The 27,741-nt window shown below is 40.1% G+C and overlaps 1 protein-coding gene across 2 annotated transcripts; it reads left to right on the forward strand.

Annotated features, from left to right (window-relative positions):
* Nucleotides 1–341: 341 nt before the first annotated feature.
* On the forward strand, nucleotides 342–27,655 carry ACBD5 (acyl-CoA binding domain containing 5). Of its 2 annotated transcripts, XM_042888129.1 has the most exons (13): nucleotides 342–474; nucleotides 1,452–1,572; nucleotides 2,969–3,041; nucleotides 6,371–6,482; nucleotides 6,626–6,658; nucleotides 15,744–15,881; nucleotides 16,760–16,960; nucleotides 17,625–17,731; nucleotides 19,650–19,926; nucleotides 20,867–21,066; nucleotides 22,644–22,694; nucleotides 22,982–23,091; nucleotides 25,722–27,655. In XM_042888129.1, exons 1-13 carry the CDS (start codon nucleotides 399–401, stop codon nucleotides 25,732–25,734), a joined length of 1,512 nt encoding a protein of 503 aa, XP_042744063.1. In that variant the 5' UTR covers nucleotides 342–398; the 3' UTR covers nucleotides 25,735–27,655. The 2 variants fall into 2 exon arrangements, with proteins under 2 accessions (XP_042744063.1, XP_042744064.1); XM_042888130.1 differs by lacking the exon at nucleotides 6,626–6,658.
* The last annotated feature ends 86 nt before the right edge of the window (nucleotides 27,656–27,741 follow it).

The following is a 27,741-nucleotide window of genomic DNA, read 5'->3' on the forward strand; positions in this document are numbered from 1 at the left end:
CGGACAGCTCCGGGGCGGTGCGATGGGAGGGGAAGGGCGCTGCTGAGGGAGACATAACATGGGCGCCTAACGAGGGGACGAAGGTAGGGGTGGGCCTTTGGCCGTACTAGGGGCGTTGGGGGTCGCGCTCGCTCTGCAAGGCGAGGCCGGTCCGGGGCGCTGCTCTGCGTGCGTTGCACCGCGCCGCAGGGGGAGCGCTGGGAAGCGGGGCGGCACGGGCACGGGCACCCGCTGCCGCCGGGGGGCGGTGGGGTGGCGGCGCGGCGGCGGCGCTTTGCCCCTTCCCGTGCTGCGGGCGGCACGGCGGGGGAGGCTGACCTGCTCCCGCTCCGCCGACGCAGCCCGGCGAGGTGGCAGAGCGGGAGGCGGCGAGGGACGGGACGGGACGCGAGGCGGAGATGGCGGAGACCGGCTCCGTGCATGCCACCCGGTTCGAGGCGGCCGTGAAGGTGATCCAGAGCCTGCCCAAAAATGGTGAGTGCAGCCTGAGGACGGCGGGCGCGGCCGGCTGGGGTCTGTGCGGCGGGGGGCCGAGGGGAGAACGGAGCCCCGTCCTGTCTGAAATAGCACCTTTCGAACTTGGGAAAGAAGTTCCTCCTGGAGGAGGGGTCTGCGGCTCCCCGCCGGTCCGCGGCTCTGTGCTGGGGAAGGGCCTTCCTCAGGTCCTGAGTTGGTTTGGCAGCTTGGGAGCTGATGTCACATGGGATCCTTCTGCTGAAAGGTTTAACGAAACAGCAGAGCAAAACGTCAAAATGTATCCTTTTGGTCGCTGTGATAAGTAAAGATGGGTTTGTCAAGAGCTGGGACTAAAGGTTGTTGCTGGCATCCCTTAATGACAAAAATCCAGCCCCAGAATATTTGATTTAAAGGAGTAAGTATGAATTTTCTCTGCCAGTTATTGCAGTGTTGTGTTTGCGCTTCCTACCCCTACAAATCTTTGTTCTGTGAAGGAAGAGAAGAAAACAAGGAAGAGCGATGAGGCTGTGATTGGAAGTCCTGTCAAATAACAAGTAAACAAAAGCAATGCAGGAGGAGTTACTGTTGTTCTATTTTCTGGAGTCTTTTGGTAGATTCCTGTTTGCCATGTGAAAATGACCTGTGACATACTTTGTTACTGGAAGTGGAATCTGCCCCTTTAAATTAAGTGAAAGGAGCCTTGCTCTTTGTTACTTGTTACTCTTTGCTAATTGTGGATTCTGACCTTAGAAGCAGTAAAGGTTGTAGTCCCTTGTTTAATCTGCAGTTTGCTCTCTGTTTGTAAAGTAAATATTGTCAGTGTGGCTGACTCCAGTTAGATGAAGTGAAGATGTTTTTCATTGACTTAAACTGCACTGCTGTGAATGAAGCTGGAATAAACTGCAGGCTATTTTCTGACAGAAATACTAAGCTTGCAAAATACTTGCTAACATACTTGATTATACTTTAACTGTATTTTAAAATGCTTTCACTAGGTTCTTTCCAGCCAACAAATGAAATGATGCTGAAGTTCTATAGCTTTTATAAGCAGGCAACACAAGGACCCTGTAACATTCCAAGACCTGGATTTTGGGATCCTATTGGTAGATATAAATGGTAACTTTTCATGACTTTTCTTTATACTTGGGTGGAGGTGTTAAGAGGAGTAGTTCTTGAAGGAATCATTTTTTTTTTTTTTTTTTTTTTTTTTTTTTTTTTAACATTTTCTTTTTTAATCTCTGTTACTTTGTTTTCCTTCTTATGTTTCAGATGATTTTTTTCAAGGAGTTATAAACCACTGTAATGTTTCCACACTGTATATCCACCCTGTAGAACAAAACTAGGCAGTCTACACAGTGTAATGTAGAACAGTGTCTCAAATTCTTCTTCTTATATTATATAATATGAGCATGAAGTGCACAGATGCTCACTAAAAGCTTTTGCTACAGCTTCAAGCTCTTGGGGTAGGTTTAGTTTGTGCCTGGTTCATGTGCTCAGTGACAGGACTTGCTGCTGATAGCATTTTTTTAGACAAATTACAAGCCTTCTGAGCACTGTGAGGATCTGTTTGAGAACCTGTATGAACACTCCCCTAATTAAGTTATTTTAATAGTTTTCTTCTGAAATGCAACTATTATTGCTGTCTCTATGGTCAGGGTCTTCTTGGGATCTGTGAAATGGGGAGAAGGTGTGTTTGCGTGACTGGGACAGTAAGCTCCCACTCATCTGGCTGTTTGTGGCTGAAATGTGATCCCCAGCCTTGGGGTTTTGCTGTAAGTGGGACAAGTAGTCTGGCAAAAGGTAAGGATAGTGTCAAATCGAGTGCAGTTCTGGGTAAGGAAATGCTTTATTTCAGCCTGTGTTCTGGCATTCTTTTTGCAATGCTAAAAAGTTTGATTGACGTTTTCTGTGTTGCAGGACTGGAAAGTTGGGTATTTTTTAGGTCATGAGTTAACTATGGTGGTAGCTGGAGGCAATGATTAAATTATTTGCCTTTTGGACAGGTGCGTCTTTCCTTTGTTACTAAACTCAGGTGCAAAGGACGGCACACTTTTGTTGTAGCCTATTCTGATTTATTATTGACCAACTTATGACTTATTCTGGCAGATATTTGTAGGTGCCAGCTGAGTATTAGGCTTTTTTTTTTTTTCCTGTTGTCAAGGACCCTAAGTCAGTCAAAAGAAAGGGAAGTATGTGTTTTTCATAATATCTGGACTTGTAAACAACATTACTGGGTACAAGATCATCGTTGATTAGCTAGTCCCCAGGCTGTTCATTTTGTTTCTTCTGTATGTATGTCCCACTGCTTTAATTATCTTAGCAAATTACAAACTTGAATACAATAGCAGTTTGCAGTTTAAATTTTTATTATTATTACTGTTTTTTTTTTTTTTTTTAAACATTTTACTTGTATGAGAGAAACTTTGAGCATTGTATAACTGGCCTATTTAAGGCTAAAAAAAAAATCCTGTGGGCCTTTAAGTCTCTGAAGATGTGTGACTTTCTTTCCTAGGGATGCTTGGAGTGCCCTGGGAGATATGTCCAAAGAGGAAGCCATGATAGCTTATGTTGAAGAAATGAAAAAGGTAAATTTCTTAACAAGTGGAAGGTATCTTTTAGAACAAAATGTTCCATGAGCTAAACTAGGAAATGTGAAGGGATTCTCAGTGAATGCTGTCAGAGCTCCAAATGAATTCTTCCTTTTATGAGCTGTTATGCCTTAGTAGTATGCTTTTTGGCCTGCGGGGCAAATAAAATTCTGTAGTTTCCTTCAAAGCTACTGAATTTGGGTTGGTTTGGGGGAAAAACAAGAGTTCTAGTTGATATGAAGCTTAAGGGACAGAGCTAAAGTAGTACTGAAGTATTAGCTAAGGTAGATGTTCAGAATTAAGGTCTCTTGTCTTTTCCTGAGTAACCCTTTGCTCTGCAACCCTTTACACTGTATCTACTTCAGGTAGCCTTTCCAGTTTAAATATATATTTTTCTTTTTTTTTTTTATAGTTGCTCTGGATGAAGATGTGTCTGTAACTTAAAATGAGGTTAACACCAAGGCAAGGGAAATCTAAGTTTTACTCTGGATACACTTGTTTTTCCTCTTAGGACAGTATTTTAATAGTCTTAAATGTTTGCTGGAATACTTGGCACGATTGATAATTGGTATAGCAAAAAACCTTTACTTGATATGGAGCTGGAATTCAGCAACTATTTTTTCTATCTGTGATTTTGATTATTTTGTTCTCATTAGCAGTGCTGTTGCTGCTTCTAAATGAAAAATTTAAAGCAAACAAACAACATAACCCTACTGCACCTCCAGAAAACAGAAGAGGCCATATGTTATTTATCTTAATTAGGTAAATTAAAAACAAAAATCCCCACTAAATTTTAAGTGTCTTTTGAATGCAGACCACAAGATTTAGTGCTTCCTTTCAAATCTCCTTTTTGAAATGCAGTGACACATCAGTAGTGCACTTGCTGTTTTCAATGCAGTAGTTGATTTGTCAGGATGCTGAAAATTAGGTGAAGTTGTGTTTGCACCGAACAAACGCCTGAGTGAGTCTCCTGTGAGGAAGCCTGCTTACTTGACCCAAATGAAGCACAAATATTCTGCCTCTGTAGGGATCACGTGTAAGGATTGGAGAGCAAATGACTTCTTGCCTCATTCAGTTTTGAAACTAGGGATCTGTTTACTCTGCATTGCTGCTGCTTCAGCCCTGTCACTTGAAATGCTGGCTTTAGCTTTTCCAGGCTGATTTGTTTTACTTGAAACATCAGTAGAAGTGTGTTTCAAGTCCACTGGATTGTTCTATCAGTACCACACTCATCTCCGTGGTGTTACTGCAGGTGCTCTGCTGCTGCATAGATATCCATGGTCAGGTTGGGAGGTGACATCTGGATACTGATGTAACTTAAGGATGTACCCTTGCTATGTTTCTCCCCATTCCACCACCATGGGATGTAACCCTAGGCTGCACGTGTCAGGTGACCCATTCACAACATTAACATTATTATTTGTTTGGTGGCTTTGGTGGTTTATTTTCCCTGGAACCCTGGAATGTGCCCAGAGAAGGGCAATGAAACTGGTGAGGGGTCTGGAGCACAAGTCTTATGAGGAGCGGCTGAGGGAGCTGGGATTGTTCAGTCTGGAGAAGAGGAGGCTCAGGGGAGACCTCATTGCACTCTACAAGCTCCTGAAGGGAACTTGTGACGGCAAGGAGTTTGGCCTCTTCTCCCAGGCAACAAACAGGACCCGAGGAAATGGCCACAAGTTGTGCCAGAGAAGGTTTAGGTTGGACATAAGGAAGAACTTTTTCTCCCAGAGAGTGGTCAGGCACTGGAATGGCTGCCCAGGGAGGTGGTGGAGTCGCCGTCCCTGGCGGTGTTCAAGAGGCGTCTGGATGACGTGCTGTGTGATGTGGTTTAGTGCTGGTGGAGGCAGTGGTGATGAGGAGACGGTTGGACTGGATGATCTTGCAGATATAGTTTCCAGCCTTGTGAGTCTATGATTCTGAAGTGGCAGTGCTGAAAACTGCAGTTGTTGAGGAAGGTGTGTGGGTGAAATGTTGAGGTGCAGAGTGGCCATCCAGCATCTTAGTCCCTGCTGAGTGTGAGCTCAGGTGCATTTTGTTTAAGATAAATATCTGTTCCAAGTCACATTTCTGAAACTTCTATGTAGTAATACTGTTTAGATTAATGTACTTATACTTCAAGTAAATTCTTGTATAGCATAGAAACCACTACAGTGTTTTTAATTTAAAACAAGAATATTCATATGTGAACTGGCACCCAAAGAAATCAGCAATCTAGAATTCATTTATGTCTTGCCTGTTTTCTTTTTTTTCTCTTGCCTAAAAGCTGTTGGCTTATGGTTCAGTTGACAAATGTAAATACCTACCATTTTTGTTGCTGTAGAGAGGTTTTCTTGTTTCTATCAATTGTTTTTTTGTTGTTGTTGTTGTTGTTTATTTTTAAGAAAAAACAAACCTTTCCTGTTTCTGGTTCATCTCTAGCTCGACAGCTGAGCACAGAGTATTTCTCACTTACAAATATAGAATGAATTATGTACACTAAATAGGTCAGAAGCATCAGTGAAATTGCATTTTGATAGGATCTTTGTCTCCTGGTATATTTGACTGGTTTGGAATAGGCTTGTTACCTGCTACCCTGCCTGGAGCTTCTGCTTTGTGAAGGAGTAGCATTTGCTTCTGCTTCTGAGCAATGTGCTTGGTGCTTTTATGTGAGATGCATGCTCTTTGGCTACTTGTTCCTCCAATCTGTTCCTTTCCATTGCCCTTCTGAAGGAGGGAATGTACCATAGGTGGCAGTTTGCTTTGCTGTATTTTGTCCATTTTGTGTTGTTGTTTTTTTTTTTTTTTTTTGGGGGGGGGGGGGGGGAAGGTGGTTGGGGAGAGAGGTTCAGGTGGACCTGGGAGAGTACTTTTGTCTGTGCCTTAGGTTCCACTGAAGATGACAGGGTCTGACCAACCAGAAGAATCCTCTGGCAAATAACTCTTTCAGTTTTATTTTCTTTGTGATTTATTTTTACTGATTGCCTTTCCACATCAGATTACAGCAGCCTGATGAACTTTGAGTTGGTTTGCTTTGAAATTATTGAAATAATAGGTTCCAAAGTCTGCTAACACTTTGCTATAGCTGTCCCTTAGTGGGACGTGAGCTCTGCTGTTTTGTCTTTGCCCACAAAAAGTTAATAAAGCTAATTAGGGTTCTTGTTAGGTTTGGTTTATGATGTTGTGGAGTTTTTTAAATTTTTTAAAATAAATAAATCACAACAATATATTGAGAAATGCAGTGAAGTGTTACTAACTTGTCAGTGGATGACAGTTTGTAAAATTATTTGAAATGGATGAATCACTGAAATGCTGTTTCATGAGGTACTTCATATTTTGGACTTGTGCAGATACTTGAGAGTATGCCAATGACGGACAAAGTTGAAGAATTACTGCAAGTAATAGGCCCGTTCTATGAAATAGTGGAAGATAAAAAGAACAGAGGATCTGGCCTAACCTCAGGTTCGAACAAATAACTTCCTTTGTGCTATTAATAATCACAACTCCAGCTTTTGGGGGGGTAGGGGGGAAGGTGCTTGTTTTCTGTAAGTGATTTTAAAGCTAAATGTTGCATCTTTCTGTTCATTCTCTCTACTATACGGCAGTTCGAATGGAGAAAGTATCTAAATACTTGGAAGGTAGGAATAAGAAATTATGGATAAGTCCATCTCTTCCATTGTTTTGGTGCTGTAGTAATTTTTTGCTAACACTTGTGACTTCTGGGTTTGCCACCTCGTTAGGCTGAATCTTCTATTTCTATTAAAAAACAGAGTTAGATCCAGGAAGCTGTGTGTTTAGTCGTTATCTACGTGCTTTCTGAGCTGCTGAAGGAAAACTCTTCCTGAGGAAAGAAGCGTATTTAAAGCCAAATCTAGCTCTTGCTATTCATTCATAAAAGGAATGACTGTTGGAAATGCATGCTGCTACACAGTAATGCAGCTTTGTTATCTCATCTAAATTTTATTTAAAAAAAAAAAAAAAAAAATCTTCCCGAGTCAAAACCCACAGCTTTGTTAAACATGGTTTCATAACACCTTCAGAATACAAGATGAATTTGTGAAACTTTCAGGTTAACTTTCTGAGATTCAAATTTACAAGGGAAGTATCTTTTTAACGACTTTATGTTTCCAACAAGTGGCAAACCTAGCAGTGTGGCATAGAAATCAATGTGGTGCTTTAATTTGGCAATGCCATTGTAAAAATGTTTTGGTAATGGTTTTTGTTAGAGGCAGTGTGCTCATAAGGTTGTGATATAAGCCTTAGTGATTTTGAACTGTCTTCATTTCAGTGAAAACTGTTGAAATGCAAAAGGAGAAAACTTGTAACAGCTCTAGAACCGTTGCACAAATGAGTTTGATGTGCTTAACAGGCAGCAATGACTGGTGTCTTGTATGTGGGCCTTTTCCCCTTCTTAAGCAAACACAGTTTTGATTTGGTTTTGGCGTGGAGTCTCAGAGGGAGGTAAATAGTTATTCGTTCCATTTGACTAAGGGTAATGGTTGAGGTTTTCAAGTGGCTGCTTTGAAACAGTAATTTTTAAGATTATGATTGCACATAGTTCATGTCAGGAGTTTAATGAGCTTGCCTGACAGCTAGATTGATAGGCAAGATTTTAAGAGTATCAGTAGATTCAGGTCAGTCAGCTGTGTAATAAGGATTTACTTACACTTGGTGTCTATGGCAAAGTGCCACAAGTGCCTTATTTAAAAAAAAAAAAAAAAAGACTCAGGCAGAAAAAAGTTAGGATACTTATCTTTTAAGTTTATTATTGAAACAGGTATAGTTTGAAGATTCAGCATGAAGCACAAGGCAGTGTAAGTACAATTGACATAGAATAGGCAACTTCAACTTTATTGCAACAGTAGCACAACAGGATAAATTTAATGATGTGTGATAAAGCACATACAACTTAAATCTGCAACTTCTAATTCTGCCACGCTGAGTTGTGACAATTTTTGTAGAATCCCATTGTTTTATCATAGAATGTTACGTTTACACTTAAGATTTTTGAAATGCTTTCTTCAGTGCTCTTAATGCTTCCATGATGGAAAGTGAAGCTTCAAGTAATCAGTATTATTCATAGTGCAGGTCTTAAAATATCCCATAGGAGTATGGAGACACGGTTACATTCACTCTCCCAGATTCATTCTAAGGAGTTAAGCTGCTCTGCCCAAGTTTGCTTTGAAGTGATGAGACACTGGTGACAGTACTCTTAAAAATGGATGCATTGTTATTTGTACTTGTGTTAGTTCTTGCAGTCTCCTCTGCCCTTGCTCTGTATAGCTTCTATTTTGGAAGTTGTTTTTTTGTTGTCGTTTTTTAAGGCGCAGGTAATTTTTATGTCCTGGAAACTGGGCCCCTTCTCTTAGTCTTTTTTTTTTTTTTTTTTTTTTTTTGTATTGTACTCATTGTACTCTGTTCTCTTTTGGCCCATTCTGAATGAAGATTTGCCTTTTGCTTTTCCATCAGGCTTTTATCTGAGTGAAAATGACTATCCATCTATGTAAGAATTGCATGCTGCTTCCTAAAAAGTATGTCATCAATAAAGAATATCATCTTGCTTCAACATCTGCTACCAGGCAATATGCATCTGATGTGTTATTGGCCTCTCAACAGAAGTGTAGCCTTTTAAAATTAAATTTCTACTCCTTGTGGTTTCTCTGTTAATGTTAAATGCAAACCATTGAAATAATGTCTTTTGAGTCAACAGAGCTTGTGGCTCACCCTAGTGAGCAACCCTGAGGTTTCACATGCCAACATTAAAATGGCAGCTAAGAGAAAGTTGCCTGATTTATACGTTACAATCCCCAGGCTTGGTCTGTGCCATACCTGTGGGAAATCAGAAGAGGAGTTAGGAGGGGAGCATAGTTTTGTCCAGTAGACTATGTAGGTCTGAGGAATATTTCAAGAGTACATAACCTGGGCAATGTTCTGAAAGCTCAGACTGTGGCGGAGAAGCTGAGGATCTTCAGATAATAGTCTTTGTGACAGGTAGAAAGTATTTTAAAGGGGGTAGGTGGGGGAAAAGACTAATTCAGGTCCATGAAATACAGTATGTCAAAGGAGAAACCGGACCCTTATCTGTCTTAGGGCTACAGAAGAAAGTGGGCAATTTTTGCTGTGCTAAAGAGGGATCCTTTTGTCTGTAGCTGGTGGAAGAGGTTACAGGTCACTACCTGATAGGGACACTGCTGCTTTAGAAGAGCAGCCTTAACGCGTATTTGCTAACAAATGAATGAGAAATCTGATGTCCAGCTCACTTCTAAAGAAGACCAGCATTTAAAACACAGTTATATCAGTGAATCTCACTAAATAAAGTTGACCCTCTGCTGTTACGCTGAGCAAAGTGTTCCTTATAAACCTTTGTGAAGACTAAATGTTGCCTTCAGCAATGACAAGTTATGCACTGTGGAGACAGGAAGGTTTCAGCATTGTAATACTCTTGTCATCCTGCTTAGTGTTCTTCTGAGCCCTTTGCTCCCAGGTGCGTTGTAACTGCTGTAATTACAACTGTAATAAGCTCTGTTGAAGCGCACTGTCTCTTACTCTGACTGACAGGCTACTTTTGGGCAGTGCTGATTGCAGTGTAGCTTTTTTTTTTTTTCTTGCCTATACAGGGCACCACTTCAATAGCACCTGGTGTGAGAGGCAGAAGTTGCAGGCAGATACAGTTATTGAGCAGTTGCTTGGATGTGAGAGCTAAGCTTAGAAGGCAGTATTCACAGGTATGCATGATGTTGGTGCAAGTGAGTGCATCCATTCCGGTGCTTCTAGTTCAGGATGCAGGTAAGCTTAGGGGGGAATATTGCATTTGAAAGAAGTGAGTCTGCTCTTAATTATTAATTCTCAAAAACACTTTTCTTGCTCTTAAAACGTAAAATAGTTCCTAGCTGTGCTTCTGTAGATTGCATATGATTAGTTTCTCTTTTTCAAATTGTTGTATTTTCTCAAAGAGCTCATCTCATTTTTAATATATTTGCTTTGTAATGAAGCATTTGGTGGCATGCTTTTCCTGCTTGTGTGTGGGCTTCTTGTGAAACACCCTCTGTTTGCTTTATAAGCTCAGTTTCTCATTTGTGCTTGACTTCAAAGATACTTGCTAAACTAATTTCCTTCCTCCTCCTTCCTCTTTCCTCACTAGGATTTTTAAGGAACTTAATGGCTATGAATCCCTAATGCTTTGTAAGAAGGGGGAAAATAACTGCAACGCCCGGTACTTCAGAATTGCTGTGCTTTAGTGGGATATCTAGAGTGGGTGGCTGTACCACAGTGACGAGGTGCATTAAAGCAGGGCAGGTGTAGGGCAGGAGAAGCTGTTGGGTGTTGAGAGAGGTTTTTAAGTTCTTTTTAAACTATTTTTCCAGTTCTAGTCCCCTGTGATAAGCAACAGCTATAATCAAGGTTCTGTCTAGATATTACGAATCGCTTATCTGTTGTGTGGATGACCAAGTGCTGGCACAGATATCCCTTAGAGGTTGTGGAGTTACCTCTCTGGAGATCCTAAAAATCCTGGACGTGGCCCTGGGCACCCTGCTCCGGATGGCTCTTCTTGAGCAGGGGGTGGAACAGGTGGAACCAGAGCTCCCTGCCAACCCCAGCTGTTCTGAGATTCTATGAAGGCTACAGATCATATTCATAGATGCAAAAATAAAATCCACACTAGCTTCTGTCTCAGCAGTTTAGCAGTTTACTTCCAAAACCATCTTGTACAAGGCAAACCCGACTGTACTGTGTTTCATGCTGGAACTGAATCAACAATAATAGCTTTTGTGTCTAATGAGCGTGGGTTAGTGTTTTATGTACAACTTTATTATAAGAAAAATAATTACTTTAATCATAGTTTCAAATATGCATGGAAGAGCCATCAATTATCCATGAGGTTATATTTAATATGGGCAACGTGAAAGGCTGTTGCTGTTCAGTTGCTAAGAGCAGGTTGTGGGGCACACAATCTTAATGTTATTTCCTGTGTAATTTTTTTTCTTGTACAAGGCAAGACAGTTTTTGATTGAAATTACTTTCCTGTTGACTGGACTATAGGTGACCCAGAAATAGATTCTTCTGTTGCTTTCAGGCCTAACTTGGTTTTCTTTATGGAGTTTTGATGCACTTTCTGGGACAAAGGTGTGTTATTATATTCATGTGTACTTACATGTATCATCACACTAGTACATAAAACCCCTCTCTACTTCTTACACAACAAAAAATTTCCAAATATTGACTGTATCTCTTCCACACAGAAGAGAACATAGTAAATCCTGCTCATTCTCCCAGGGGAATGCAGTACCAGACATGGGGACATCCTGGGTCTTGGAATTGCTGTAATTAAGAGCTAATATGAAATCTAAGAAGCAGCTGTTTTTCACATTCATTCTTATTCCTGATCACTTTCTAAGATGTTGGCAAAGCCTACGTTATTGTACTCTCTGCACATGCACCCTGTAACTGATCTGCATGTGCTAGTGGCCCTGTATTTTGGGTGCCTGGTGCCTTATTGCATGGAACTGCCTGCCATTGTTGGGATTGCCTGCAGATCAGCTGCTGTCCTTACTGAGCTGCTCTCTGTCCAAAAATACAAGCAGGTTGTCTCTACTGGCTCAAGTCTCAAGCAGAGAAAGAAGAAAACCATGCATACGTCAGTCAAATAAAACTCAGTAGCCTTATTTTTATGTGGAAAGTGCCCTGAAAATTCTGGGGAGTAAGTACCAGTGGTATGAATGGAGAAGAACTCCATTGATACTGAATGGAAGAAAAACGTAAAGTTCCAGGATGATTAAGTCAGTAATCCTCAGTGCATTCTTGCAAGTTAATAGTATGTATAAGAAGCTGCTCTTAATATTTATTTATCCGCAGATTGTTTTGGTATTTGTAAATGGCAAATAAAGACGTGACTGTTGTTTATGAAAATAAAATGGCATATCTTTTTATGTAACAGCTTGAGTAACACGTAAGAAGAGAGAGGAATGTGGACAAAAAAGGATTGTGGTCATCTGGAGTAAATTAAAGAGAAAGGAGAGGCCTTTCTTTGTTCCTGCTATAGTGAAGTTCAGGAAGACTAAATTTAAAAAAAAAAAAAGAAAACTGTATAGAGCAAAATCTGATGATCAAATAGAGCGATTAAAAGAATGGTAGTTATGTCTTTATTTTTGGCATGCCCTCTTACCATCTTATTTGTGAGGACAGTTCATTAGTGTGTTGTAGAACAGCTTTGTCCAAAGAGTGAAAGGAAACAAGGCAAACTAAGTCTTCTAGTTGAAGACTAGACTTCTCAATGCTTGCATGTACCCTTTGTCCTTTTTTTTTTTTTTTTTTCCCTCAGAAAATAAATGAAGCTTTAGAAGCCATTGCCTTCAGCAGTCTGTCCTCTGATCTGCTCATTTGAGAGCTTCTTAGTGAAACCAATCTAGGCTAGTGGAGGTCTATTACTCATTTTAAGATGTGTTGTTTAAGTAAACACCAGCTTGAATGTTGTTAGTCTCATGTAGGGATAAAGGGTGAGCATAGGCTATGTCAGGCAGCACAGCTCCAGGTCAGAAAGGATGCATATCTATGCTTTGAACCACATGTTAAAATACTGCTTATAAGCTCAGTTCTGATGGAAAATCAGCTGTCGGTGCTGTTTCATAGACTGCTCAAAGAGACTTTTGGTTGGAAGGCTGTTATGAAAGGATAAATGTCAGAGGGATTTCCAAAGTATAGCTAAGCCCTGAAGCGTACTCCTTCCCCTGTGGTAAATGATCTCTCCTTGCAGCAATACAGTATGGGAACGCATCAGTTTCAAAAGGAAGGAGGAAATCTGTGAAACTAGATGAATGAGAAGTGGCAGAGCATAGTTGTATAAACTGGAAACAGGAAGCCTACATGGATCAGCTACAAGCATGGAACATTGGGTTACGATGGCAAGAAAAGAATTCTTGTTACCTGATTATCAAAGTAACCATCAACATGATTTTTATATATAGGTGTCTGGGGACTTGACACCCAAATTTGGACAGAGCATTAATTGATATGAATAGAGTACAAAGAAGTCCCTATGTAAGTTGCTATAAGTAAAAGTCATAGAAATCATTCTTTAGTAGCTAAGATTTTGCTACTTTCAAGCTGATGGAGTTATTCATATTAAAAGCTACATTCCTCAAGGAGCAATTACTGACCTACCCACAAGGCTGTGGAAATTGCTACTAGTTGGCTCTGATTAGGCTTTGGTGCTCATACCTCATAGAAGTAGAAGCAATTTGGGATGGACTTGGTGAGAATAACACCGTAGGGATTCTGACAAGAAGTGCAGAATCAAGCATGGTATTTCAGTGAGGCCATGGCTTTGTACAATGTGCTGTGTCCTTCGGAGTCTGCATCAAAGCTGTGCCTCTGTGGTCTTCAGGAGCACTGTTGCTAAGAGTAACCTTGTGGAAGAAATGTGATCCTGAGAGATTCTGTTTTTCAGGTGTTCCATGGCATACTGCTGTTACTCCTGATACTTTCCTTCAGTTTTACGTCTTTAGGAGTTTAGAGTATATACAAGGAAAAAGCTTTTTTACAATAGGGTGGTGAGGCACTGGCACAGGTTGCCCAGAGAGGTGGTGGATGCCCCGTCCCTGAAGACACCCATGGTCAGGCTGGATGGGGCTCTGAGCACCTGATCCAGTGTAGGTGTCCCTGTTCATTGCAGGGGAGTTGGGCCAGATGGCCTTTAAGGGTCCTTTCCAACTCAAACCATTCTGTGATTCCATTTGAATAGGTGCAGCGTAGCACACAGAAGTTTCCCCAGATTAATAATCTCCATGCTGAAATAGAGTACTAAGAAAACATTTTCATGTTCAATAATGTTCCTCTTCAAAACCAAACAGAAGTAAATCTTAGGAAATACATTGATGGTATGGCTGGGACTTTTTGCAATATGTCGGGCAGGGTGAGGAGGTTTTCAGTTTTTTAATCACCTGCCTTTATGGCTGGACGTGTCTCCAACTCTTGTTTTTCCTGTTCACTCCCACGGCTGGGTAAGGTGCTTGCATGTTTGCTCCCCACCCTGTTTTTATTTCAGTGGAGAGGGTGATGCCTGCTTCTGCATTGCCAGCAAGCTGTCACTGTGCCTACTGCTCGTGCTGCAGAGGATGTCAGTGTTACGTTATCCTTCTTGCACTGTTTGTTCCCTGATAAACATCTCTAGATTTGAGATTTACAGTAAGTGAAAGATGCTTATGAGAAATAAACAGGGAATATGGTGGGAATCTCCTATGAAGTCTTTTTTTTTTTTTTTTTTTTTGCAAATACTGTTTTTCAGGAAGAATAGAATGACTTTGTCATTGCTTATATTCTAGTGGTCCACAAAAGAGGTGATAGCTTTTCCAGTTACTTTCAGATAAAAGTTTAATTGCAATCCAAAATGGTGACGCAAGGTGCCCGTAGAGTGCTTATTTCACAGTCAGACTGAGGTGAACAGGAAATTTAACGTATTCATTATTTCTAAATAAAAGCTCTTTTGTTTTTTATTTTTTAAGCAGTATGGATGTTAAAGGACAGGGGAAAGCAGATCAATTCTTCATTGCAAGATTTAAGTAGAAAACCCATCGCTCTACATGCAGCAAAGAAAGTAGCAGGGCTGGTTTGACAACTCCGGTATAATTGGATGTTATTTTGCTCTTTAATATTAAGCCTAATTAATTTAAGGCTTGACATTAATTAACCTTTCAAGATTCCATCAAGGGAACATATAAGTTATGCACAGTTATGGAGTTATACAAGTTATGTACAAGTTGTGGAGTGCTATGATGACAATTAGAGCAGACAGAATCCAGCCTTATGGTCAACACGTAAAGTGTGGGAGCGTCCAGGAACTGTCCACTTTATACCTTACTCACTCTGTGCTAATGTACAAGGTGGAAATCATCAGTAGATATTTCTCCATATTTTTTTTACATAGGGTGTAGCAAAGGCTTAAATTCTCCTTTTTATATTTTTAAGAATCTTTAGCTTGCAATACTTTGAACATGGAGTGAATTAGGAACCTTGAAATGATCACAGATATGGAAAACAAAAGCTAAACTATTACTTTATTTTTTTAATATTTGTTTTATATATATATAAAATATATATTTGTATAATTAGACAAGCAAACAAATGCACTGTGTATTAATTACACCATCTTTTTCACTGAACTCAGAATGCTTACTTCCATGTGCACTTTGCCAGATAAATATTTGTATACATTTTGTTTTCACGTTTTGTTTAAACCACTGTGGGAAGAGATTAATAGAATATTCCCTTTTCACAGAATCTGGTTGCTCACATAATTGAGTGGAATGTTCCAGAGTTTGCAGTTTTGAAGCATTTCAGCCCCAAAGGGAACTTCTATAAAAATAGTGATCTCTGGATTCAGAGAAAATGGCCATATCAGTCCTAGATAAAGCGTTACTGTAGCTGTACCAGAAGTGTGGATAATAGTCTTGGTCAGAGGTTTTGTAGCGAAAGTAACATGTAATGTGCTGTCTTTTTCCAGTAGGCTTCCTCAGAATCATTCATGAGTAGTCAGGCATTCTGTGGTAAACCACAAAAGAGAAACATTAAAATAATTAAGGAAGAGCATACAGAAATAAAACTGGCATTCGTTGATTGTTCTTTTAATATGGAAATGCTTTTCTGCAGCAGCTGCCTGATATTTCTGGGGGAGCTGTGTGTTAGTTTCTTTTAAAATACTCACTTTTTCCTCGTTGAATGTTTTCTCAGACCTTAGTAACGTCCTGAATTCTGCTCCAAATCTAAAGACTGTGAATGGAAAAGCTGAGAGTAGTGATAGTGGAGCAGAATCAGAAGAAGAAGGACTTCGTGAAGAGGAAGAAAAAGAACTCCAGCAAAATGTAAAGGGTATGTTTTCTACACTTAGACCAGTGCCTCTTGGAAACGCTTCAGAAAACACTTCTTTACTGTGCAAGTGATGAAGCAGTGGCACAGATTGCTCAGAGAGATTGTATCTCCTTGGAGATACTCAAAAGCTACCTGGACATGGCTGTGGATGCCCAGATCTGGGTGTCCCAGCTTGAGCAGGGGTTGGACCAGATGGAATGAGAGGTCCCTGCCAACCTCAAACATGCTGTGATCCTTCCAAAGGTTTTTTGTCTCTTTTTTTTAACTGCGTAAGTATCAGAAAGTCCCAAAGGATTGTGAATGCTGTGCTTGTTGTACTGCCATACATTTTTTGACTGCTAGAAAGTTATGTCAGAGTGTTATCTAAGAATTGATCGAATATCATGTATTGTTTTCCTTTTTGTTGCCAGTGCTACTTGTAGCAGCTGTTAGTAACAGTAGAATTGAAAATCACATTTCTTCAGGGAAAGGAAAACAGAACTTGCAATGGCATTCATTTTGGGGGCTCATAAGGGTTTTGAGTAGTAACAGTGTCGAGTGAAAACCAAATGAAATCACACATTTAGAATTTTATGCAGTTCTTTTTCCCACCAAGGACATTGGGATAATTATTTGAGTTGTCAGAGGGACCAATGGTGGAATTGCTTAGTTACGTGTTAAACATCAGCTGCTCTTTATGCAAGTTAAACTGTTACATTAATGCTTTTTACAGTAACAGAACAATCCCTGCAAATGTGAATCTAGAAACATTTTTGTGTTTTGTTCTGCATAAACATTTTACATACAGACTATCCGAAAAGTTATCTGCTTTAAGAACTGTGTTTTTAGCTGTTACATACCTGGCTTTCTATCTGCAAGGTTTTCCTGTTCTTTTACAGAATGTAAGAATCTGAAAACAGAATCATTAGCTGCTAAGGATATGGAAAATATTGCTGCTAATGACTGTTACAAGGACAGCATTATCCCAGATATGCAGAATGGAATCCAGAACAAATCTGCCTTGAATGGCTTGAATGTGGAGGAAGAAATAAAGAAGACAGAGCCAAGCCTAGAAATAGCTAATAACTGTGATCACCAAGGTATTCTTCTTGCAAGATCACGTGCTAATTTACATATGTTTTTCTTGGAAATCTTAATCCTGGGACTCAAAAATGAGAAGTGGTATCCTCCAGTAGTATGAACGTGAAGTAAGAGTACTAAGAATTTAAGTCAATTCTTAGCAGTTTAAAATAAGGTGCTTTTTTAAACATCTTTTACAGAAAAAGGGGTAAATTCAGAGGGAGGCTCAAATATACAGAAGTGCAATTATCTTTTAAAATCATTGTATTATCTGTGTATGTTATTTGCATTTGAAAGCTAATTTGTCATTAAATGAAGATCATTAATATCTGTATTTGTCAAGGCTGAAAATGTTGTGAATGTCAGTTTATCGTAACTGATGTCCAAATCTACCAATTGAAAATCAGTTGATGACTTTGTTCAAAACTACTTTATACTGAGATTAGGAAGGAGGGCGAAATGAACAGACAAAAATTAAAATTTTGATCTTAGAACATCGAAATATCAGTATGATGCTTGGTTTTCCCTTAGCAAACGCTTTGTATAATTTATTAATAGGATGACAACAGTAGATGAATAGGGCATGAACTGGAGCTCACCTTGGTACTTTAACTCACTGCTTTACACTTTGCCAAGATTGGCTCACATTTACAAAGCACATGTGCATACCTCCTTCAAATACAGGTGCAAATGAGGAGAGCACTGAAGAGGTCTCAGGAACTCAGCACTTAACCAGTGATTCAGACAGTGAAGTTTATTGTGACTCGATGGAGCAACTTGGACTAGAAGAGGTAAGGGATTAATATTCCTATGTGTAGTTTGAAGCTAATATGCCTGTTTTTAAATAGGTTCCTGTCTGTCAGATGAACCTGGACATCCAGAGGTGAACGAAACAACACACACATACCTTTCTCTTATTTGAACTATCATTTTGTGTTCTTTTTATTGTCAGTCTTTTACAGCTTGGTTAATACTGCTCCAGCAGCTCCCACATTATTGCCCTCACAGAATTTAGGTGAGGGGAAATGGTCCAAACCAGCAGCTCATAGAAACAACTGTCAAAAGGAATGGTATGAAGAAAGTAAGGGTTATATCCACAGGTAACAGGGTCTAGTAACGTATGTAGGGACCAGAATTCAGCTGACCCTCAGAATCACAAAGTATCTTTGTAGTGTGTGGATCTTTGCACTCATTTTCTGGCCTGATAAATCCTGCATTTGTTTCTTAGAATAAGTAAAGAGTAAGCCTGAGCAGGAAGCCTGTAGGCCAGTGGAAGAAAGCGGCCTAGATCTAGAGAAATGGGAGATGATGGTTTGTGGGGGTTCTTGTACTCTCTTCAGCCATAACATGCATCTTTGACTTCCATGTAAAAGATGGGCACCAGCTGTACTGGCTTAGTTATCACTGAATTGTTGCTTGTATTAACTGTGGTCGTAGTTGAATTACTGGTTTGGACCTCTTTTGGAGATCCAGTTTCAGTGTAGGCTTGGCAGAGTGTACTCAAACACCTGGCTTCCTGATTCAGGAGAGGACTGTGTGAATGCTGCTCGGGATCAGAAAGGCCTGCAAGCAGTGTTGCATTGTTTTCTTATCCATCTGTTTCCTTTTAGCAAATCAGAATTCTGTGCAGCAGTGAAAGCTATTGCAAAAGGTGGTTTGGTAGAAATGCTTCAAGCTGTTTTTTATGTAGGTTGTTTCCCAGTTGTCTTGTGTACTGTTTGAACTTGTTTGAGGCTCTTTCATGGGCGTGGGTAGATAGGTATCAATTTCCCAACTTGAATGTGAAAAGTTTAGTTCAGATAGGTGTGTGTAGAAATAAGTATAGATGTGCAACTACAGACTGACTAAAATGAGAAAACATTCACTGAACTTAAATATTGCAAAAGGTGTAGCAAATACTCAATATTCAGTTCTGATGATGCAGATCTGTATTTGACAAACAGGATTTTTGGCAGCAGTTTGCATTTCTTTTTCTCCTCTTTTTTGCTATTTTTCCTTTTTCATGGAGTTACCTGCAGCTATCTGAGCTCCCCTGTCTGCTTCGACATGTAGTTGTGCTCATACTTTGTCCTTTCACTGAACAAAGGATGCTTGTAGCACTTCAAGGCAGTCCTCTTGCAGAACGTGTAATTGTGACCCGGCCAATGTTCATGGCAGCTATTTTTAATGTCTTTCTGCAGTATCACAGATTTTGAATGAAAAACTTGGTAGAATTTACTTTTATTTGTGAAAAATACAGGGTGCAGTCAAGCAATATTGAGCAGGTTGATAATAAATACTGTGATTTCTTTGCAGTGAGTGTGAGCGCTGTTAGCCCAACATTGCTAATAGCACATGGCTCTTGACAGTCTGGTTCACCAGTCAGTTTAGGATAGTTCTTCACTGTCTGGGAGGCAAAACCAAAGGAAAACTGAACATTTTGAGATCTTCCAAAGGTTCAGTGAGTGTATGAGAGTATGCTGAAAATGTCTAAATTCCAAGTAGTTCAATGTTTTGAGAATATTTGTCTCAAGTGAATGTCTAACCTTTTCAATTTGGAAAGAATGTTTGGGCATCAGTAAGCACGTTCTATAGCAAAACAAATGTTCCTGTTAAAAGTCATAATGCAGAGCAAGCTGCTTTCTTAAAGTGAAAGAAAAGATGCTGCTTCTTCCTTTTTAATGGTTAACTGTTACATTTTACAGACTCTAATTACTTGTTAATTTGTAGCCCTCGGAGATCATCACGTCAGCTAAAGGATCTTTAAAGCGTTCATCCCATTTCTTGGATGTAGATCATCATCTCCTATTAGAGAACGCTGATCTTCCAAGGCGTGCTTGCACAACTGCTGGGAATCTGCAGCTGGGAAATGCTGTAGAAGGAGCAGTTCAAGAAAAAGGTGAAGTCAAGTGTGGAGGAGAAGATGGCAAAGCCAGTAATGGGGCCCCTCACAAGGAGAAGAAGGATGGAGAAAAAGCAGATTTCTATGGTGTCAGAAGAGGGAGAGGTACTGTGCACAGCTTTTGTATTTTCTACTCTGCTCATGGCTATAAGTGAGAGGAGACTAAGAAGCACTGGTCAGCCTTGTTCAGTAAGACAGTCCCACTGTACAATGCCTCTGTCCTTCACAGTAAAAGTAGCTAATAAAATATTAATTCCAGTGGGTGGTGATCAGTTTTGTGTTCAAAGAATTTATTTCATTCATAGTAATCATTACAGAATAATTTTATTGTGTTGTGGAGATCTTTAATAAGTGAATCGGCTGCTTCAGTTTTGGCTGACCTTAAAATCCAACTGTTGTCTGTAGCACCCATCCTTCTTAAAGCGTAATCTTCAAAACCCATCTGTGCTTGCAAAAAATTTCTTTACAAGTTGCGTATTTATTTTTAAATGCATGCCTATTTACACCTCTATTTGAAACCAGGGAACCTCATGGAAAGGTATCAATTACACATTGTTTTCTATATAATTGGGGTATTAGCCCCACCTTTTATTTATGCTGATGCTATCTGTTCTGGTTGTTAAAGCATTGCATTTATTTACACCATGTCTTTTTGCATGGCATCAAATGGCAAAATTAAGGAGAAAATTTTGAAAGAGCACTTACATTGTAAACTATTCTGAAGAACATATTGTAGGGCTGCACGTTAGTTTAACCGTCTCCCCTTTTTTCTCGTTCCACTTAGTTTGCTACAAGCAGACAGAAGCACATTTGGTTATGTGTACAGCTAAGGGAATGTGATAGGTGAAGGTTCTGTTACGTAAGACTTCATGCAGGGAAACATCTCAAACACTGTTGCAGGAACCTCCCGGCACTTTTGAGCTGCCTGAATAAAGCACTCAGTTGGGGTGGAACAAAATTGAACAAGTGTTCCTAACAAACATTTTCAATAGAGCTGGTAGCCAATTCTGTGTTTTAAGCATCCGTTTCTTCCCTCCCAACGTAGGGCACAGACTTCATCCTTTAGGAGACGGTTCGCAAGGTGGACAGATGGGTAATGGAGGGGATGGAGAGCGCTGGGGATCAGAGAGGGGGCCGCGGGGCAGCCTCAACGAGCAGATCGCGGTGGTGCTGATGCGGTTGCAAGAAGACATGCAGAATGTCCTGCAGAGGTTGCACATGCTGGAGGCAGTTACAGCATCACAGGTACGCACTGAAGCAAGTTGATTGTATTTTTGTTAAATCTCCTCGAGTATCTTTATGCTTTCAGATTAAAACAATGTTTCTTAAACTGCAAATAAATTTGTTATATTCTGTAGCTTGTTTCAACTTAGAATTTCTTTTTGTGACCTAATGTTAGGAACACAATTCAGGACTGTTGTACCTGTGAACAAAACCATGCATATTAACTTAGATATTAACCATACGTCATTGTGCTCATTTCTGTTATACAACTAATCTCAGCCATTGTTATCAGTACACATTATGCAGTCGTGACATAGATGTTCCATGGTTAATGATAGTACTGTGGGATCCCATGGGATTCATCGGTAGATTTCAGTGCATTTTCAAAGGAAATAAAATTATCTTAATTTCCCACATTGGTAAATGTTTGCAGGCAGAAATTCTGAGTTCATTATTCAGCTAGCAAATTGGTTTCTCATAGCATTCTTTTCCTTCAAAGTAATCCAACTTCCTTGGAGTTTCCCATCATGTGTACAAGACAAGCAGAAGTCTTAAGAGTGTAGATATTTGTTGATGTAGTGTTTCTTTTTCTTTCCATTTCAGTGGGAATACTGCTACACTTAGTAGTGTATGCAGGATAGAATGTGATAGAACTGTATTCAACCAGCAGTCAGAAATACTTGGTTCTCTTTGTCGTGTTGATATTTGATGTGCCTGAGCATTGTAGAGCCATGTCAGTAAGTGTCCTATGAGATGCACGCACCCCGTATCTAAGGCAGCCAGGGAAGAGGATTTCTTAAAACTGTAATTTTGCTTCAGCTTAGCTGTTCAAGAATCTGGTGTTTGCACACAGATTAATTTTTTTCTTTCTTTTTACTAAAGCAATATATGAAGAATAAGTCAAAGATTTTTGCCCAGCAGTTCACGCTGTGCTTTCATTTTCTGACGAGCAGCAATGTCAAGAAGCTTCTGGTTCACACATTCATTAGGAAAGGCCTAGAAAGCTGACTTCTTTATTCCTGTGGAAGCACCACAACAGTATGTAGGAAAAGGCTTGAAGTGTTTCTGGTACTTCTCTTTCTCTATATTGCCTATAAGATTTTGGATGGATTCCTTGGTTAGACTGTATAGCTATAGCTTAGGGCACGCTGAAAGAATGCTTCTTGTCTTTATTACAGACCAGTGTTTAAATACTTTGTTATGCAAGTTAACTTGCTGGGATTTCATCTCTGGATTATCACACCTGCTGGATTTGGACCGGAGATGAAGTTGCATAGGCAGGGGGAGCCTTGAAAAACTAGAGAGGTTCAGTCAGTGATACAGATTCATATTTTAACATACAGAAATGTGATAAAAATGCTCTGAAGTTTAATGGAAGCATGAGAGGTTAAGTTGGAAACCAAGTGATGGAAGGTGGGTTGCACTGAGTGTAGTACTGCTTTTAACAATGTCAAGGAAAAGCTTCCTTTCAAGAACTGTTCCTCAAGCTGTCAAACAGACTGCAAAGCCACCGTGAAGAACTAAATATTCTCATTTAGTGAAGCAGAAATAGTGTAATTGTTTTTTGACACTTATGAGGTCTTTCTTTGTATTTAAAGGCAAGATCTGCAACACTACAGTCAAATTATCCACCTGCCTCCTCTGTTAAGGTAAATCCCGTTTTTTCCATTTGCAAAAAGCAACGTGAAAGGATGAGATGAATGTTTTGTGTCTGGCTTTTTTTCTATGTGCTTTTCATGTTGTCTCTTCCTTGATGAAGTGATATAAAAATAAATTGTTCCTGAAAAGATTATTGAATAGACAAATATATTTCTTTTCTGGTCTTACCAGTTTTTTCTATTTGGTGTGGTAGCATTTGAAGCATTTGTGAAGTACAGATGTCGTGCTGTATACACACGTGCAGGTTGCTGACTGGACTCTCTTCTGTCTTCCTTAGAAACCATCATGGTGGCCCTTTGAAATTTCTCCTGGCGTTTTAGCTTTTGCTATTGTATGGCCGTTTATTGCCCAGTGGTTGGTGCACGTATATCTTCAAAGAAAGCGAAGGTAAAGATGTGCATTCAATGGCTCATATATACTTTCCTTCACCTGTTGATGATCAGTATGAAGTAGGTTATTTAGACATAAGAAAAACCTGCCTTCGCACGTAAGAATAATGCAAGAGCATGCATGTATATCTGAGCCATGAGTTCCGTGTCAGAACGGGGAGCTTAATGGGTCCTGTTTACTAAGTTGCTTTTTTCAGGACATCTTGCTTAATGTTTTCTTACCTGTATCGGGAACTCATGGCTCTGACAATAGAAAGCTAAAGCAGATTGTGCAGTAGAGTCTGTGATACGGTGACCTTCGGAAGGCGTGTGGTTTATTCCCCAAAACTCATGACAAATGCTCAAGGAGAGATGCTGGAAGCTAGCAGTGCCTTCCAGTAGCTGGGACTTACTTCTAGGAAGAGACACGAAGAGAAAATGTCTCAGTGTTAGAAACTGTTGGTTAATATGACTCTTTATGTAGTATGCTCAGTAGAGACGACTTAGGTTAAATCCATGAAGTGATGCAGAAGAGCAATTTCAGAGAGTGCACAAAAGTAGTCAAGGCTGGATACCTTGGAGGTGTGTCCATGACATTCTGTGACCCTGCCACTCCCAGTATCCTCCTGAGCCATTTTCTTGCTAGGCTCCCTACTTACCTTGTGCCATGAGACAGCTATGTCCTGTCAAATATGTTATGGAGTCTCATGTCACCTATTTCTTATTTTACATTTACAAGCAACTTGCAATGGTATTTTTGTAATGTCTACTTTGGCTTCCTTTAGATGAAGGACAGCTGTATTCTCACCTTACTTTTTCTCAACTTTTTAATCATCATAATATCAAATCAGTGTTCCCTGGTTACTACATACTTTGCACCTGATAATATTGAGTGCTCTTACCTTTTAGTCCTGAGCTTTTTCTTTTCTGCCACTCTGCAGTCTGCGATGTGTCCACCTTACTAGAATTAGCTTAAATTATAACTTCTTAATTATTGAAAGTTTTCGTGGCATAGTGTTCTCTTGAATGGTAAAATCACAGGATCCCAGCATGGCTGAGGCTGGCAGAGACCCCTGGGTCTGCCTGGTCCAACCCCTTTCAAGCAAGGACACCCACAGCAGGGTGCCCAGGCCCACATCCAGACTGCTTCTGAAGATCTTCAAGGAGGACACTCCACTGCCTCTGGGCAGCCCGTGCCAGAGCTGTGTCACCGTGACAGCAAAGGGCTGTATCCTGATGTTAGTGTGGAACATCTTGTGTTTTGCTTTATGCCTTGTCTTGGCGCTGGGCACCACTGAGGTGAGCCTGGCTCCACCCTCTTGGCATCCTCCCTTCAGATCTCCCCTGAGCCTCCTCTTCTCCAAGCTGAACAGTCCCAGCTTTCTCAGCCTTTCCTTATAGAACAGATGCTCCAGTCCCTTTCTCTTCTGTTTGTGAAGAAAGGTTCCTATGTTTGAGGACTGTTTCTGCATCACTTTTCCATCCGGAGTTTCATCTCCTGTAGCTAAGGGGAGGAGGTTGATCAGTACACTTGGAGACAAAATGAAACAAAATGCCTTCTCTGTTGTCACAGTGCCAGTTTCAGCATGTACTCTCTGAAGGTGTGTAAGCTTTTAGGCAATAGCTGTGTACACAGTGCATGTATTGACCATATCGTATACATTTGGTTTTAAAATACACATGCTGTCCTAGAGCAGATGCCAGGTGTCTCTGCTACTCTGTGAGGTAACTCAGCATTAAACTGTGGAGCAGATTCCATGGAAGGAGCAGTGAGAAAGCCTTCTCCAGTCTGCACAAGCTTTGTGCCTCGCTCGTACCCCTGGGGATATCTCAGCTTGCTCTCAGCACTTGGAAAGCAGCTCATGAATGCAAAGTGCTGATGTGGTCTGGTGCTGTCACCCTCCTTTACCACAAGCTCCTCTCCTGTACTCCAGGAGACAATAGTAATGAATGTAACCTGCAGGTCAGAATCCCTAGTGGTATTTTATATACTTTGTCTAAGTTCTGCCAGTTCTGTCAAATTATATGTTGTTCCCTAACTTAAGAATGCATCCAAAGAAAATGCACAAAAATGATGCAAGGGGTAGAACTGCTTCCCTATGAGAGCTGGGGCTGTGCAGCTTGGAGAGAAGGCTCCGGGGGAACCTGAGAGCAGCCTGTCAGTATCTAAAGGGGGCTGTAAGAAAGAAGGGAAAAGATTTTTTAGGAGGGACTGCTGTGATAGGACAAGGGGAAATGGTTTCAAACTTAAAGAGGGATGATTTGGATTGGATATAAGGAAGAGGTTTTTTTTCCACTAAGGGTGGTGAGGCACTGGCACAGGTTGCCCAGAGAGGTGGTGGATGCCCCATCCCTGGGGACATTTCACTGTCAGACTGGACGGGACTCTGAGCACCTGATGTAATGTAGGTGTCCCTGTTCACTGCAGGGGAGTTGGGCCCGGTGACCTTCAAGGGTCCTTTCCAACTCGAACCATTCTGTGATTCTGTGAATCTAAGGCAGACGTTCAGGAATCTTGAATCAGTGTTGTATTTTAAAGGACTGATAATCTTTCTTTCATGTGTGACCTTAATCAATTTCGGTATTTAGACAAATTAAAAACTGTTATGTGAGAGTACATTAACCTAGATTATTTGTTTCCTCTTCTAGAAAGCTGAACTGAGAATTCATGATGTTGTTTAAGACTGCTAGAAGAAGGTGGCCCTGGGAAGTAAAGGAATTCTGAATTCTTAAGAGAACCTCAGGATTTGGGATAATGTTCCTTCTGTTATAGTAATATTTGTTCTACCTTTGAGCTGAACATTTAAGGACTAACACCACTGATACTTGAATGATTTGCTGCTCCTAGGTTACAAATAAAATCTAATAATTTCATCCTTAAAACCACATGAACACTAATTATTTTGGAACCTGTTCGTGGATGGGCCTTTAGGAATTACTAGTCTTGCTGATGCCAGATAACAGAGAAAATGTCATCTTTGTAAAAGAAAAAGCAAAATACGTAAAGCTGTCACTTTAATATAGAAATAAGGTTACAATGAAAATATCCCTACCTGTTTTTCCACAGGTTTATGTACTATGAGATGAAAGCACTAATGAAGTATGAATTAATACATCGTGAACTGTTGAAAAATACAGTGTAGCTCTTAGGAATTCAACTGGTTATTTTTGCTGCTAAACCGATGTGGGACAACTTTCCTTGTAAACTGTTCAGCAGTGAAGTGGGAAGCTTCGGTTATCCTTCAGGATCGTAAATGAGGTATTACAAGTGGTAACATCCTGGAAGTTAGAGCCCTTAGTAACAGAGGACTGGGAAGTATGTATTTGTAAGTAGGTGTGATCCCTCCAAAGCAAGGGATCCATCTGAAAAGGCTGCACCTTATATTTTTAATGTTGATTGATAGCTATATTCTTGTTGGCTACAGCTTGTTGTAACTGAAACCCATACTTGAGGCACAAGGTGCTTTTAAGAAAGCAAGCTCTGTAAGTATATCTCTGAGATTTGACAAAGCTCTGTGCATTGCAAGTTTTCTTTTGTCAGTTTATGTCAAATTAAAATAAGAGCTCCTATCCCTCATCTGTTGTGCACTCTTCCCCACTCGCACTAGGAAAAATGTTGGGTTTGGTATTCCTTTCTCTCCTATCCTTCTGATTTCTTAGAGAACAAAACTTAAATTTTGGTGCCGATTCTTTTTCTTTTATGGAGGATTTATTAACCAAGATACAGCTAGAGATGTGCATGTGTAGGTAGGTAAACATGTATGTCAGTCTTATTTCTACAAAACGGAAGTGTACTAAAATTAATGAGAAAACAAAGACACTTCTTCACCTTAAAGAATTAAGTTATCTCACAACCTGTGCGTAAGATTTGAATCATAGAAATTCACCATATTATTGATGCACTTTCATTCTCCATCCACACCAAATATTACAGATTACTGAGGAAAGCTCTTTTCTGCCCTTCCTGGAAATCTTTTATCGTTTGAAAAGCATTTTTCATACAAGCTATATTGTAAAAAATGTAATCACAGAATTCAATGTTTGTCTTAACTGGGGCAATTTTAATCTTGTTTTAAGCCCCTTTTTTTTTTTTTTTCTTTTTTTTATGAATTATTTTTCCTTCTTATGATTTCCTTATTGTAAAGCTGAATTACAAAATAAAATGATCAGAACATCCTTGAAGACTGTAACAATCAGCTTCCATCTGACAGAGGTCAGTTTTGGCATGAGATGTACCAAAAACTCAGGTCTGAACAAATCTTATGCTGGAGGGGAAGTTCTACTGTGACCTGAAGCCACTGTGCCTGTAGCTTAAAGCCCTTAGAGTGCTTAATTTAATATAAAACAACAGAAAGGATTATACAGGAGCAACACTCTAGCTTGAAGGTAACTTCCAACCTACCCCAGCAGGACGGAGCACCGTGGAGTGCCTCTCCCTGCTGGTAACCATGTCCCATGTGGGTGGCTTCCTTTCAGAGATGGTACAGACATTCCCAAAGGTACCTGTTAACTTCCCACTGAAATAAGCATAGGCATGTGTTATGTGTTATTTATTAATGTTTCAATAAATCAATCCTTTAATATTTTGTATTTAATCTTGCACTTTCTTCATGTTAAGTAAATGCAGCATGCTGGGTGCGGAGGCTGCTCAGAACTTGTGGGCTGAAGC

The sequence above is a fragment of the Lagopus leucura genome, unplaced genomic scaffold (assembly GCF_019238085.1).
Source record: "Lagopus leucura isolate 7727_CA_CO unplaced genomic scaffold, USGS_WTPT01 Super-Scaffold_100157, whole genome shotgun sequence".
NCBI lineage: Eukaryota > Metazoa > Chordata > Aves > Galliformes > Phasianidae > Lagopus > Lagopus leucura.